The following is a 16,333-nucleotide window of genomic DNA, read 5'->3' as shown; positions in this document are numbered from 1 at the left end:
TATTCAGTCTGGTTCCCAGCTCTAGTCCTTGAGAACCGTCCGTCCCCACCCCCCCACTCCGTCCTGCACATTGGGGTGGTTTCCTGCTCTACACCCCGCCTTCAACCCAGGAAGGCTTTGTAAATCTTGCTGGATCAGGTTGGGAGTTGGGAGGTGCAGGGTTCCAGGGGGGGGCGGGGGTTCTCCTGGACCTCTGGGGACCACTTCTGTGTGGGATGTAGTGGTGGGGTCCCGTACGTGTCCCGGTTGATTGACTGCGTTTGAGGTGAGGGGGAAGTTGTGAGCGTGGTTTGGGAGCAGAAGAGAAGCTCGCTCTTTCCTTAATGAAAGAAAGAGATGCAGTCCAAACCACATTAGAGCGCTGGCGGCGGATGTAACGTAGTGTTTAGCGCACACACACACACACACACACACACACACACACACACACACACACACTCACACACACACTGCCACCCGGCACCTTGCGTGGCCCAGACGTCTTTCGGTTTCTTTTTCACTCTCTCTGCTGCACCAGCCTTGACTTCCGCCCCGACTTCCAGCTGAGAACCCTCACCGAGATTAAATGCGTTGAAAACATTTATTATATTATTATTATTATTAATTATAACAGTTTATTAAGCACATATTAAATAAATATTACATAGATTAGAGCTAATTATTTTATATTTCTACTTCTTCTGGTGGCAGGAATTGACCAGCGCCTGGTCATTGAGTTAACCAGTGCGGGTTAGCGAGGGATGCATTTCACAAAGCTGGATTTAACTATCAGCTACATTAACAACAGCTAGGGACGCACCGATCCATCTTTTTCTGTTCCGATACAGATCCGTGAACTTTGCGTATCGGCCAATACCAATCCAGTACCATTGTTGAATTAATAATCCATATATCTGACCGTCTGGGAGAGACTTAAGGCCTCAGGGTTGAAGTAATCATAACTGACTTCATAAAACAAATGAACGAATGAAGTGTTTATTGGTCACTAAATTAATAACCGTGCTGGACCTCGGTGGACCACAGGGCTGTCTGGACTCAGGACTTTTATTCTGAAAAATTGGAAGTCTGTGAGACTAAAGAGGAGCGAGCAGCCCCTCCCTGGATTACCCGCTGATGGGTCGAGGGAACCGTGTTGGTTAGGTAGGGGGAGTCCTGTTTGCTATGACCTGTGTATGATGTCTGTAGGTCATTCTGGGTTCTGATCCTGGGTTATGAAGCCTAGAATACCGGCGGTGCGAGAATCGGGTTCTTAATGGATCGGGCCTCTGGATCAGACTAATTATCCGATAGAGCTAATAGTATCAGATCTGTGCTTCCCTAATAATAGCTTTAATAATCATGCTGATGCTCCTCCACTGACTCTCTAACGGGGAGAACGGCGTCTCCGTCATTCCCACTCCGCTCTGGTGGTGGAGCTGCAGGTGTGTAACGCTGTGTAACCCATAGAGTCATATTAGTGTAAAATGCTGTAGTGTTCCTCTGCCGCCTCTACAGCCCACATGCTGCTCCACCTTCAGATCAAGCTTCTGGAGCTCTCAGCTTGTCCAGAAATGCATGTGTTGGTGGACTGGTCCTATGGATGTATATGAGAGAGGGTGTTGGTGGACTGGTCCTATGGATGCGTATGAGAGGGAGGGTGTTGGTGGACTGGTCCTATGGATGCATTTGAGGGAGGGTGTTGGTGGACTGGTCCTATGGATGTATATGAGAGGGAGGGTGTTGGTGGACTGGTCCTATGGATGCGTATGAGAGGGAGGGTGTTGGTGGACTGGTCCTATGGATGCATTTGAGGGAGGGTGTTGGTGGACTGGTCCTATGGATGTATATGAGAGGGAGGGTGTTGGTGGACTGGTCCTATGGATGTATATGAGAGAGGGTGTTGGTGGACTGGTCCTATGGGTGCGTATGAGAGGGAGGGTGTTGGTGGACTGGTCCTATGGATGCATATGAGAGGGAGGGTGTTGGTGGACTGGTCCTATGGATATATATGAGAAAGAGGGTGTTGGTGGACTGGTCCTATGGATGCGTATGAGAGGGAGGGTGTTGGTGGACTGGTCCTATGGATGCGTATGAGAGGGAGGGTGTTGGTGGACTGGTCCTATGGATGCGTATGAGAGGGAGGGTGTTGGTGGACTGGTCCTACGGATGCGTATGAGAGGGAGGGTGTTGGTGGACTGGTCCTATGGATGCGTATGAGAGGGAGGGTGTTGGTGGACTGGTCCTATGGATGCGTATGAGAGGGAGGGTGTTGGTGGACTGGTCCTATGGATGCGTATGAGAGGGAGGGTGTTGGTGGACTGGTCCTATGGATGCGTATGAGAGGGAGGGTGTTGGTGGACTGGTCCTACGGATGCGTATGAGAGGGAGGGTGTTGGTGGACTGGTCCTATGCATGCGTATGAGAGGGAGGGTTTGGTGGAACGCTCCTCTTCGTTTTGTGTGTGAGAGACGGGATCTTGGTGAAATTTTGGTGTAGCGGTCCTGCTGTGTGGGACGTTGTGGAGGGTGTTTATGAAATTTGAGAACTTTTGGCGGAATTGGATTTGAATGGGGTGGTCCTGTGGGTGAACCCTGTCGGCGCAGTCCGTCCTATTTAACTGCCCACCGCCGTGAAGGAGGCGTCGGAAGAGACTGATTATTGCCCTCGCATTTTGACAAACAAGTTATGATGCAATCCTGCCCACCCCCTTCTTTCTGTTTGGGTGGGGTGTTCCTATGAGGCGGCCTGTGGTGGGGAAGGAGGCTGAGCGGAGCACAGAGGCTCGTGGGTGGCTGCCAGGGCTGTTTTCCAGGCGCTGCCTGCAGCTGAAACGCTGGAGGGGCTGGGAGTTGGGAAGAGAAGGGAAGAGGGGGGCGGTGGGGTGGGTCATGTGATTCTTCACATCCTGCTAAAGCTGGTCACCAGCTGCAGGGCTGCTCACTGTCAGAGAGAGACAATGTAAGAGCTACAAAGGGGTGACGAAAGGAGTGTGTGTGTGTGTGTGTGTGTGTGTGTGTGTGTGTGTGTGTGTGTGTGTGTTTGTGTGTGTGTGTCTTTGAGACGAAGCTGTGTTCAGCAGATGGTGCTTGTAGGACATGCAGGTTTTCATTCGGGTGCATGTTCATTCGGGCTGTCCCGATACTGAGTACCTCCGCTGAGTACCTCCACCTACAAGCTGGACCAGCTAGGTAAGAGGGGTGTCTAACAGAGTGGACAGTGAGTGGACAGACGCTGGAGTGTTTAAGCACTCCAGCAGCACTGCTGCATCCGATTCACTCGTACCTCCAGCAGCAGCGCAACACACACCCCTAACACACACACTCGCCGCCGCCACCACCACCAGGTCAGTCAGTGTCACTGCAGTGCTGAGAATGCTGACCCACCACCCAAAAAAATACTACCCTCTGCTCTGTGGTGGTCAGTCCTGTGGGGTCCTTATGGATGCAGTCTGGGTGGTAACTCCGGTGGTGTTAATGTTCTGGCTGATCGGTGTCATCATTCTTCAGCACTAGTGAGCGCGCGCACACACACACACACACACACACACACACACACACACACACACACACACTCAGAAAGCAGGAGAAGGCCTGGCAGACTCGCAGGCGACAGGAGTGAAGCCCAGCACACACCCACTCCTGTAACCTGATAAACAGCGGCCCTGCCTTTCGCGCCCTTCCCTAGAGGCCAAACAAACACACAAGAATGCGCGCTCTCGCGCAAGGGCACACACCAGATGCACGCTCTTATCGCCGCAAATCTGGGCCGCGACGGCGAGGATGTGGGCTGCAGGGCGTCTGCTGTCATAGCGATGCGGTGCGGAGCGTTCATTCTGAGCTGGACCCTCCGCCGGTCTGCGGTTTGATTAGAAGCGCGGCGCTTAAGGCTACGAAAGTCTGGCGCGAAGTCTGATTTACGCAGTTCTTTACACCCCTTACTTGGTTCTGACACTTCGGTAGTTTTGCACTGGAGCTAGAGCTCGGCAGTATGACGGGGTTTTATCGTATGGTGATGAATTTGGCGTTTTTTTTTTTTTAAGTGCTGAATAAACACGGATCAGCTGCGGGTTTCTAACATTACTAACAGTGGGATTAGACTGGGTTGATTGGATGAAGAGCAGCAGATGAGCAGTTGAGTAGAAATCACTGTATTCAGTACAGGAGAGGATCTGAACAGTAGTTTATAAGAATCTAGTCTGTGGTAACATGTATTGTGATCAATATCATGAAAAATTACTCTTTAAATATCGTGATATATGATTTTTACCATCTTGCCCAGCCCTAACTGGAGTTATGAGAGTATAGGAAGCTTATGTACACCAATTTGCCTACGTCACACTCAAACCAGGTCGAGCTTGTCCCAAAAACTCGCTTCAGGCCACTGCTTTTTATTTATTTATTTATTATTATTTTTATTATTATCTTTTATTATTATCAGGAGCAATTTTGGAGGCTAAAAAAGGTCTTGGCAACAGCAGAGTCTGTGCATTCTTCTAAAGATGAGCTGTTTTACCCTAAGGACGCTTTTCGGGCTTTTACGGGTGCCGGTTCAGTATTGTTTCGGTGCCAAATGAGGGATTTCGGCATTATAGGGAAATGCGCACACACCCACGAAAAGCTTTATCTTAAGATTAAATTCCTATATGTTTAATAAAACCACATTTATTACTGCTGAATATGTGGTGCTGGACGTCGGATCACCATGGATGACCAAAACGACAGCGCTGAGACCCTTTAGAGGACGTGGTTCTGGTCCAGTTCCAGAGGGCTGACCCAGCTATCCGGTATAACCTGGTATATTGCACAGATAATTTCTACAGACATTCAGACCTTCAAACTTCTGAATCCACCTCAGACAGCAGATTTAGCGTCATGCTGATGCTCCGCTGACTCTAACCGGGAGAACGGCGTCTCCGTCGTTTCCACTCCCGACTGGATCGCTGCTACCGCACCATGTAACTCTCCAGAACTGCTGCTGCTGTGTCCCGCTGCGTAACCCATAGAGTCATATCAGTGTAAAGTCCTGTAGTGTTACTCTACCGCCTCAGCCCACATGCTGCTCTACCTTCAGATCAAGCTTCTGGAGCTCTCAGCTTGTCCAGAAATGCATGTGTACAGATAGCGGAGGTTGCCTTGTGCCTTATGCTGGTCCAGGGAATCAAACCCGGGGTTGTTCCTGTGGTTGAACCTCGTGTGGTTGGGTGATATTGTTGTGTTTGTGTGTTTGATATAATAAAGGTGCACAAGTTTTGCACCCCATTCATTTCTCAGGGGTAGAATTGGGGAGGGGTTGGGGGTTGGAGCCCGAACCACATGGATAAGCACCGGCTTTGACCCCGGTTGTTGTTGTTTCCTCAACAGCCGAATTACTGCGTCACACTTCTCCTCCATTCAAACCCCAGTCTCCCTCTCACTCACACACTCCATCCCTGATAGGATAGGGTCACTGCCAGGGCACTGATGGGGAGCGGAGGGGGGGGGTAGAGTCAAATGGAGGTCATGGATACATGGATAGGAAATCTCATTGCTTTTGGGAAAGGGAGCGGGCGAGTGAGAGTTAGTGAGTGTGAGCGAGAGAGAGAGAGAAAGCGAGACACATTATGTGGGTGGGGTTTCGGCTAATGATGTAAGAGTAGTCATTACAAGCGCTTGTAACCCCCTCCCAATTGCCCTTTTCACAGCTGCCGGCATCTCTCTTAACCCATGAAAGGCTTTATCCTCACAAGGTTAAATTCCTATATGTTTAATATGCTGAATATGTGGTGCAGGACATCGGATCACCATGGCCAGGTCCAGAGAGCTCTTCCAGGCCTTCAGGAAGATCATCAGTTCAGGGTGTGTGAACCAGTACACATCCTCCAAACGTCCATCTGGACTAGTGGGTTTGAGACCTGAAGGTCAATGGTTCGATTCCCTGGACCCAGCACAAGGCACCTAGCCCCTCCAATAGCTCCCTGGGCGCTGAGGTGGCCGCCCACTGCTCCAGGCAACCTCCACTCAACACAGCAAACTGGGTCAATTACAAATCACGCTTTGAGCGCCCCCTAATGGACAGATAGCTGTACACATGCGTTTCTGGACAAGCTGAGAGAAGCACGTGGACTGAGGCGGTAGTGCGATACTACAGGATTTTTTTTAAGCACTGTGATCGGCTTTATTATTTATGGCTCGGCCCACATTATTTTTATTTTTGGCATCCCGTGATACCACGATGTAACATGCGTGAAATTTCGGCATGATTATTTATTTATTTATTTATTTATTTATTTATTTTTTTAGGTTTTCCAGAAAGGTACTTCTTATTGCAGTGTTTGTGCTGCGTTCTTTACGGCTGCTGCTTCTTCATGTACGTCGGTCATTAAATCACTGTATCAAAACTTTGCAGAGGACTTTTAATTTGAAACGATGGCTTCAGGAAGTCAACAGACGGGGAGAGAATGGAGACGAGAGAAAGGTACGTTAAACTAGCTAATGTTCGCGATGTAACGTAAAGATCGTCGCCCACCGGACGTCCCAGACCAGGTCACTGCAGTCGCCTCTTGACCTTAGCTGTATGGAGACCACAGAAAGCCTCGGTAGATCACCGAAGACATGGCAGCCGGAGCCCTGTTCAGCTCGTAGCTTTCAGCTCAGACAGGCAGTTTTCACAGTGGGGAGGCTGGCTGGATGCACGGTTAGGTGGTGGTGGTGATGGTGGTGATGGTGGTGGACTCCAGATTTGTCCTTCATGCCCAAATCGTTGCTTAAATAGTTTTCAATACGTCGGCGACGGTCGATACGCCGCTCAGAGCCGTTAGATTCCAATTCTACCGAGCTTTTATTAATTCACTTATTACTTTGTCCCGTGCAGCGCGAGGAACGTCCCCCAGGTCTCATTAGCGCTGTAATTGCTGAGACTGTTGGACATGCGCCGAGCTCCTTTACAGCGGCTCCCAGGGTCCTCCTTTTTCCCCCTTCTCTATTCTCCAGTGTTCAAGGTGAAGCCGCGAGAGGGTGGAGGAGAGGAGGAGCTGCATGCAGAACGACTCGGCACATTGATTATGTTCCCCACGCGGGGTCCGGAATCGGCCTTAAGGTCACGGGACGCTAAAAGCTTGAGCGGTCCTTCTCCACACACTCGTGTACACGCACTCTCTCTCTCCCAGTCCCACGCCAGCCGTTTAGCTGTGGAGCTGATCAGGATCTGATGCTCGGTGAAGAAACAGAGCTGAAGGTTGCAGATCTAAGCGTTAGTTAAATTAATTAAATATTTTAAAGAATTTTTAATTGATTAAAAAAAAAAAAACTACTGATGACCCCCCCCCCCTCCCTCCACTGCTGCACCTTAGTGGGAATCCTAAGATCATCTCAGACCTCATTTTATTTTTAGGTGTCTGGATTTCTGCAGTGGAACATTTCAGGGGAGAAGGACCTGAAAATATCAGATCTGAGGGATTTATTTATTTATTTGGAAGGGAAGTGACCAAATTTTAAAACTTAATAATAATAATAATTAATAATAATAAATAATTTCTTTTCTAGACTTGCGGTTTGCGATGTGTTTTTATTTATTTATTTATTTATTTATTTATATTTTTTTGAAGGGAAGTGACCAGATTTTAAAACTTAATATTAATGATAATAATAATAATAAATAAATTATTTCTTTTCTAGACTTGCAATTTCAGATTTTTTTATATATATATATATATATATATATATATATATGCATTGACTATTTAAGGCTGAGTAGGAATCCTAAGAAGGTCTCAGTCCTCCTTTATTTAGCTTACATTACATAACATTTCTGGGGAGAAGGACCTGAAAATGTCAGATCTGGGTTTTTTTTTTTATTATTTGTTTGTTTTTTTATCGAAGGGAAGTGACCAGATGTTAACTTCAATATAATAAATAATTATAATTTATAATATAATTATAATTGATTTTATATTAATTTAGACTTGCGGTTTCAAATCTTTTTTTTTTTGTTTTGTTTAATTTTTATATGCAGTTACTATTTAAGGCTGAAATGATGAGCAGTTGTGAAAAATCAGTAAGTCTGAGAATCTTAATCAATCTGGACATTATTGATAGATGGCAGATAAGCTTTTTATTTTTTTTTTTTTTTTTTTTTTTTTTTTTTTTTCTTTTCTTTCTTCTTTCCCTCAAACCAGGGGTATTTAACCAATTTTTTAGTGTTTAATATGTGTAGGACAATTCCACATTCATACATAAATGCAATTACCATTCTGCATTTATTTATTTATTTATATAACCTGACAGCCGGACCAATAGAAATGCTCTGAAATGACTCAGAAAGCAGTGTTTTCACATCGACTTCCATTGAATGCTAAGCAGGTTTGTTCCTTCTGCTGTGAAGTGGCAGTTTGGGCGACGCGAGGCTTTTTGTGGGACAGCGAAGGTATATGGTCTTAAGGCCCGTTCACACCAGGGCCTTCTTTACTCTGTACACTGGACCTGGACACTCTCCTACATGTCCACTCCTCCTTCTGGTCCTTTGTGGGCCTATTGTATTATTCCCCCCCTAATTTTCTCCCCATCGCCTCCACAGGTGCAGCCAGCCAGCACCTGTACCCGTGCCGTGTACCCGGCTCTCGTGCGTCCGCCAGCATTGCAGCGCTGCAGTGACGTGGGGAGGGGAGGTGCCCTCTAAGGTGCCGTCTACCCACCCTCTGCTGCCGATGCCTATAGCAGCATGGCCGGGATTCGAACCGGCGCTCCTCTAGTCATGGTGACGGCGCCTTAGGTTCTAAAGGGCTCACTGGTCTCCAACCTGTTTCTGTATGTAATAGGAGACACCGCTGATGAAATGTCCTCCCTCCTAGATCTTCCTCCATCAGCTGTGAGTGGTATGATTGAACAGTGGAAGCGTTTAGGAGGAACAGCTCGCAGAGAGCAGCTCAGCCAACCTCCTCTGGCATCCGCACGGAAACCGTGTGCTGGAACCTCGTGGCATCGGGTTCTCATGGGTTGCCATATGTACTAATGGTGTGCATGTGGAGCTGTTTGCTGTGGGAGAATCGATCTGGTCGGGCTGGAGCTTCTGCTTTATCAGACGCTGATTTGAGCGTATGCAAATCTGCTTTTTTGCATACACAGACCCCCCCCCCCCCGCAGCACAGACCTCTCGATGAACCCGTGGCCCATGATAGATTCGCGGCTGACAGTTGAACACATGATCAGGCGTTCGCCGCCTCATTACGCCCTGATGTTCTGCGTGTGGAGGCTGCAGCACTCAAATCTCAATGTGCCGTGTCCCACTTATCGCTCTCGCGCACATTACGCACCGACACTTACACACACTCCCTCAGATGCCTTCAGGACCATAAACAGATTAGAACCCATATTTGCGTCTCGCTGCGGCTTTTTAAAGCCTTCGGATGCGGGCGTGGAATAAAGCCCGGCTCCAGGTTCTGGAGATAAGGTCCAGGTCAGCGGACTTGGTGGCAGCCGTGAGCGACGCTGATCCGGGAGCGAGGCCGGCCGAGGGGTTGCTGATATGATGTCCCGCAGGTTTTTGAGGCCTTGTGGTGCAGCCCGGGGTGCTCTGTTACGCAGGTCAAAAGTATGGAAACACCAGCACTTGAAGGTGTGTCTCAACCGAGCTTCGACTTGCATGCCCAGTTGAGACCTCCCTCCTGTCCGTCCCGGACCACCCCAGTCGCTGCTTGAGCTTTAGCTTTTTCGCCGGGTTGCTCAGTGGTAAAAGCTGAGGATTGGTCAGGGCCTCCTGATTGGTCAGGGGCGTGCTGATGTAAACCTGACCCACTTTTAAGACCCCTAACTCTTCCAAAAGTGGAGAGTAGAGCAAGACTGGCGAAGCCCAGCAGACAGACCTTTATTAGGCCTTCATAGGACCGTCTTTGTGCGTTTCCGCTGGGGGCCCTGAGGAGCCAGATGACCTTCATTAGAGAGAGAGAGAGGGAGAGAGAGCTCAGATTAAGATTCCAGGGGCATCCGAAGACCCGGAGACTGGGGCTCATCGCCCAGTTTAGAGAGCAGTGTTGTTCTCCTGTGTCTCGCTGGACAAAAAGTAGAGCAGTGTGTGAGCAAGAGCCTGGCGATACGATACAGGGGTCACGATTCAGTGTGTTGCGGTACATTGTGTCCAAATATTTCTGGACACCCCTTCAAGTTAGAATAGAATAGGACTCCAGCATGACCTGATTGGGCCCATGCCTCGTCTCAGAAGAGACGTTGGGACAATTAAGTGGTCAACAAGCACGGATACAGCGCGTACGCCTCCGTTCCCAGCGCTCCCTCCACACTCGGCAGATCTCTGGCTCTGAGAGGGAGCCGGCGGGAGGGGCGGAGAGGGAGCCGTGTGGTTGGATGTGTAATTTACTGCTTAGGTTTAAGCCGTGTCAGAGGCCACACACGAAGATGAGCCTCCAGTTGAGATGAAGAGCGACCTCAAAGCCAAACCGCCAAGGAGGGAGGGGGAAAAAAAGGGCCCGTAACCTCGTCCGAATGACGTGGCACGGGTTCTCAGTGCGGTGGGACTGAAGCTGTGCTCCGTATACGCGAGGCTCTAACAGGCTTGTTGCAGACGTGTCTGGTTTCCATGCTGTGCGCGAGAGTAGTGGAGGTTAGAGGTGTGAGAGAATATCGATATATCAAAGTATTGCGATACCGTAACCGTCATTTTTTTTCTTATTTTTATAATAATTTCCATGCAGAGATTGGTGTCGGGCGGTGGTCCGTTATGTGTAGTATAAACCCCGACCACTAGAGAGCAGTGTTGTACTCGTGTGTCTTGCTGGACAAATGAGTATGAGCAGGAGCCTGGCGATACGATACAGGGCTCACGATTCAGTGTGTTGCGGTACTTTGTGTCCAAATATTTCTGGACACCCTTTCAAGTTGCACCCAGAGCTGCCAATAGAATAGGACTCCAGCATGACCTTATTTGCCCCATGCCTCGGGGGGAACAAAGCCCCCCAGGGTTGAGTTAATTACCCGCATCAACATCGAGGCCAGTAATGTGCAGTGCACTGGGAGATGGAGGGCGCGAGAGCTGTTGTAAGTGCTTTGTTTGCACCTTCTGATGATGAAGGGTGAGGAGAGAGAGAGAGTGACTGAACGAACGAGAGAGAGAGAGAGAGAGAGAGAGAGATGGCTGCACATGTTAATGAGAACCTTGACTGGAGCTCAGACAAGGACGGTTGGAGAGCATCTCTCTCTCTCATCCTTTCTCTACTCCCTCGCCTCCCCTCCACCTCTTGTCTGTCAGTTGGGGTTCTCTCGCGTGCTCTTTCACTCCCTGTTTCTCTTTCAACACCCCCCCCCCCTTTTCCTTTCTCTTATATCTCTCTCTCTCTCTCTCTCGCTTATCTAGTTTCTCTCTCTCTCGCTTATCTAGTTTCTCTCTCTCTCGCTTATCTAGTTTCTCTCTCTCTCTCTCTCTCTCTCTCTCTCTCTCGCTTATCTAGTTTCTCTCTCTCTCTCTCTCTCTCTCTCTCGCTTATCTAGTTTCTCTCTCTCTCTCTCTCTCTCTCTCGCTTATCTAGTTTCTCTCTCTCTCTCTCTCTCTCTCTCTCTGTCTCTCTCTGTCTCTCGCTCTGCGTCTGGCTTTCTCTCATGCCCTTTTTCTCTGTTCTCGTTCTCGCGCTCGCTCTTTTCTCTTCTCCCCCTTTTTCATTTACTCTCTCACTCCCTCTTTCCTGCTCTCACACTTTCTCGTGCTGTCTGGTTCGTTCTTTCTCTTTTGCGCTCTTTGATTCTCTCTCTCTCTCTCTCCTGTGTCAGTATCTCTCTCTCTTTTTATTCATGCCCCCTCTCTCTCGCGCTCCCACTCCTTCTTTCTCTCATGCTCTCGCTCCTTCTTTCTCTTTCGCTCTCGCTCCTTCTTTCTCTCTCACGCTCTCGCTCCTTCTTCTTTCTCTCTCACGCTCTCGCTCCTTCTTTCTCTCTCACGCTCTCGCTCCTTCTTTCTCTTTCGCTCTCGCTCCTTCTTTCTCTTTCGCTCTCGCTCCTTCTTTCTCTTTCGCTCTCGCTCCTTCTTTCTCTCACGCTCTCGCTCCTTCTTTCTCTCTCGCGCTCTCGCTCCTTCTTTCTCTCTCTCACGCTCTCGCTCCTTCTTTCTCTCTCGCTCTCGCTCCTTCTTTCTCTCACGCTCTCGCTCCTTCTTTCTCTCACGCTCTCGCTCCTTCTTTCTCTTTCGCTCTCGCTCCTTCTTTCTCTTTCGCTCTCGCTCCTTCTTACTCTTTCGCTCTCGCTCCTTCTTTCTCTCTCGCGCTCTCGCTCCTTCTTCTTTCTCTCTCGCGCTCTCGCTCCTTCTTCTTTCTCTCTCGCGCTCTCGCTCCTTCTTCTTTCTCTCTCGCGCTCTCGCTCCTTCTTCTTTCTCTCTCGCGCTCTCGCTCCTCCTTCTTTCTCTCTCTCGCGCTCTCGCTCCTCCTTCTTTCTCTCTCTCGCGCTCTCGCTCCTTCTTTCTCTCTCTCATGCTCTCGCTCCTTCTTTCTCTCTCTCACGCTCTCGCTCCTTCTTCTTTCTCTCTCACGCTCTCGCTCCTTCTTCTTTCTCTCTCTCGCTCTCGCTCCTTCTTCTTTCTCTCTCACGCTCTCGCTCCTTCTTCTTTCTCTCTCGCGCTCTCGCTCCTTCTTCTTTCTCTCTCGCGCTCTCGCTCCTTCTTCTTTCTCTCTCGCGCTCTCGCTCCTTCTTCTTTCTCTCTCGCGCTCTCGCTCCTTCTTCTTTCTCTCTCGCGCTCTCGCTCCTTCTTCTTTCTCTCTCGCGCTCTCGCTCCTTCTTTCTCTCTCTCGCGCTCTCGCTCCTTCTTTCTCTCTCTCACGCTCTCGCTCCTTCTTCTTTCTCTCTCTTACGCTCTTGTGACTTATTTCTCTTTCACTCTCTCACGCTCTTAATTTCTCTCTTTCGCGCTCTTGCTCCTTATTTCTCTCTCATGCTCTCTTTTCTCACGCTCTCGCTCTCCTTCTTGCTCGCTGTTTCTCGCGCTCTTTCTGACTCTGGTCTTGCACTCTCTCTCTGGTCACTCTGAACAAGTAAATAGAATTGTATTGTGTGTGTGTGTGTGCGCAGGTGTGTTGAGCACCTGTACCTGCTCAGACAGCTGCACATGTGATCTTCAGGCCTCGTGGTTTGTTGGCAGGTGGAGTTCTCCAGTGTTCAGTGTAATGAGGGTGAGGCGTGTTCTCAGCCTGAGAGCAGCTGTAGCTCTCGCGTGTCGTGTCTCGCTAATTGCTGCTTGAACAGAGAACGGAGACTAGAGGAGGTTTAGGGCGGAATGGAAATGCAGCAGTGCTCCTGGGTTCCCCCTACAGGTGTGGAGTGTAATTCACTGTTACTCCACTGCTGAAAATACAAATCACACTTTGAGCGCCCCCTCATGGACAAGCTAGCTGTACACATGCATTTCTGGACAAGCTGAGATCTGAGCTCCAGAAGCTTGATCTGAAGGTGGAGCAGCATGTGGGCTGTAGAGGCGGTAGAGTAACACTACAGGATTTTACACTAAATGACTCTATGGGTTACACAGCGTTACACCTGCAGCTCCACCACCAGAGCGGAGTGGGAATGACGGAGACGCCGCTCTCCCCCTGTTGATATTTTGAGGGACAACTGCTGCATAATTTTGCTCACAATTGGGGACTCCTGGCTGCCGCGAGTGGACGGTAGGGTTGAGCGCTGCACCTGAGTGATGCTCGGGCTCTGCAGTGCTGTACCTTCCTGCCCCCTGAGGGCGGGTGGGGGTGTGTACGAGTGAGAAAGACGGAGCGAGAGAGCGGCTGAAGAGAGATTCAGAGAGAAATGAACCCGATAAATCACTCTCTGTGGCCTGTCTCTTCTCTGCCTGGACCTGTTCAGCATACACACTCACACACACCTGCCCTCTAATCCACCACACACACACACACACACACACACACACACACACACTCTCCTCTGTCCAACAACCTGCATACACACATGCACAGCCTTTTGTCTCCCCCTTGTCTGGACCTGTTTGCTAATCACTGCTGTATGTAGCCAGACAAGAATGCCCACACACACACACACACCCCTTAAAGTAACGTTATGTAGCGTATCTACCTTATGATGCTAATCCTCCACTGACTGCAATGGACCTTTTTCACACTCTGATGCCGTTAAGAGAAAATGGGGACAACGCTGGTAGAATCACATCTGGTCAGCCTGCCAGATGTTCCTCATATCTCAACTTTATTTATATTTTTTATTTATGTAATTAATAATATATTGAATATTTGAATATCCGAGGTTCAGCAGATGTCAAGCTCAGTGTCGGTATGATGGTCTGTTGGATGGTATCTTCGGAAACCGCCGTAAAATTAGGGTTAGGGATGCACCGATACGTTACTAGGATCGTATCTCGCTTCCGATACTAACAAAATTGGCTGATTCGTGTATCGGATAATAATTAGGCAGATCCATGGGACCGATCCGTTCGCTGTAAATGTCCTCCTGCATTTTTAAAAGCCACAACTTTTCTGCTGTTTCTGAAGGTTTTTTAGCGGTAGAGAGGGACGAGAGCTGAGCTGTTCGGTCAGAGACTTTAATTTTATTTATTTATTTATTTAGTTATGTATTTATGTATTTATTTTGTGGTCTCGCAGACTTCAAATTTCAGTCAGTCCTGATGCCTTAAGTCTCTCCCACGCGGCGAAGGACACGTTGTTTATTAGACAATAGTATCGGGTATCGGCCGATAAGCAAAGTTCATATATTACGTATATCGTGGTAACCAAATTCATCACGATATGATAAAATATCGTCATATTGGCCAGCTCTAATCCTAAAACAGAAGATCTTGGTGAATGCCGATCTTTGTTAACAAACAAACAAAAAAACTATACCATTCCTATATATATATATATATATATATATATATATATATATATATATATATATATATATATATATATTTATTTATTTATTTATATATTTTAATTTTTTATTTATTCTTTTTTTTTTTTTAATCCCATTCCAGTTGTTTTTATCCCATTCCGATATTTTTTAATCCCTTTCCGATATTTAGTTATTTATTTTTTATCCCATTCCGATTAAAAAAAAAGAAATCCCTTTCCGGTATTTTTAATCCCTTTCCGATATTTTTTTTAATCTCATTCCGATATTTTTTGTTTTTTGTCCCATTCGGATATTTTATTTTATTTAGTTAATTTATTTTTTTGCCCTCAATCCACTTTATTTTGAAGCTTATATGAAGTCAGAATCTTGTTAGCGGGCTGATGGTGCAGCTTATCGCGTGGCTGTAATCGTAATCCTCCAGCTTCTGCATCCTCCGAAGCCCGTAAGTCCACGCCAGCAGGTGCTGAGTTTGTAGCTGTATGAGTCTGTGATTAACACAGTTAACACACTCCGCTTCGGTCAGCCGCTCGCGTCGCAGCAGCGCCGTCCAACAGTGCAGACAGTAGCGAGTGTTTACAGATCTATTGACCCGCTGCAGTCTGTTTACTGCCCACAAAGGGCCTGTTCAGCTTCTGACTGCCTGCCTGTTTCTACTCCCTCTTCATCCTCCCTCTCTCTCTCTCTCCCTCTCTCTCGCTCTCTCTCTCTCTCTCTCTCTCTCTCTCAGCCTGTGGCCGAGCCCATCCCAATCTGTAGTTTCTGTCTGGGGACCAAGGAGCAGAACCGGGACAAAAAGCCAGAGGAGCTCATCTCCTGTGCTGACTGTGGAAACAGCGGTGAGTTCGGAGTTCATCACACTGTTCCTAATATACAGTTTTCTACAGGTTTTGGCTGTATTATCGGAAACGTATAGGTCATATAGGTGCACTTTGTAGGTTAACAGTAAGACTGTAGCTCACCTGTGTCTAAACAGCTCATCATCCAGTGACCAGGGGCTGAATTCTAATAAAAATGATGATGATAAACATATTTGTAAGTGCGTTTCAGGGTACCCAAGGACACTGCACAATAAAACGGTGAGAATATCAAGCATAAATTAATCCATAAATAGCATAATTCTAAATAAAACATGTAATGTAAAGAAAAAAAAGTGCAGTGCCTATAAAAAATACTTAGCCCTGCATTTTATTGCGATTCGAAATGAATGAAAGCCAAATTATATTGGTCGTAAAACCATTTATAATGAATATCTATGCATCCACTTATTTTACATACTTTTGTTATTCTATTTATGCTAGCACTTATTTTTATTTCTATATTTTAATTGAATTGACCTTATTTTGTAGAAATCTAAAGGTGCTTTTATTTTGAAATTAAAGCCGACTTGTATTATTATGGTCCATAATACCAAAGTAAAAGCAGATTTCACCAACATAACATCAATTCAGTTTAAATATATAATAAAAAATAAGTGCTGGCGTAAATATTCGTCCATTTAAAGCAACATTATGCAG

At 47.6% G+C, this 16,333-nt stretch overlaps 1 protein-coding gene across 1 annotated transcript in view; it reads left to right on the top strand.

Annotated features, from left to right (window-relative positions):
* kat6a (K(lysine) acetyltransferase 6A) overlaps window positions 1-16,333 on the top strand; it is a 45,585-nt gene that overhangs the window by 1,843 nt on the left and 27,409 nt on the right. The window contains exon 2 of the mRNA XM_072664457.1: window positions 15,547-15,655. Within this exon, the coding sequence (XP_072520558.1) occupies window positions 15,547-15,655 (109 nt within the window). The remainder of the gene's footprint in view (window positions 1-15,546; window positions 15,656-16,333) is intronic.

The sequence above is a fragment of the Salminus brasiliensis genome, chromosome 20 (assembly GCF_030463535.1).
Source record: "Salminus brasiliensis chromosome 20, fSalBra1.hap2, whole genome shotgun sequence".
In the NCBI taxonomy this organism is placed as follows: domain Eukaryota; kingdom Metazoa; phylum Chordata; class Actinopteri; order Characiformes; family Bryconidae; genus Salminus; species Salminus brasiliensis.
This window is presented reverse-complemented; position numbering and strand designations above follow the sequence as displayed.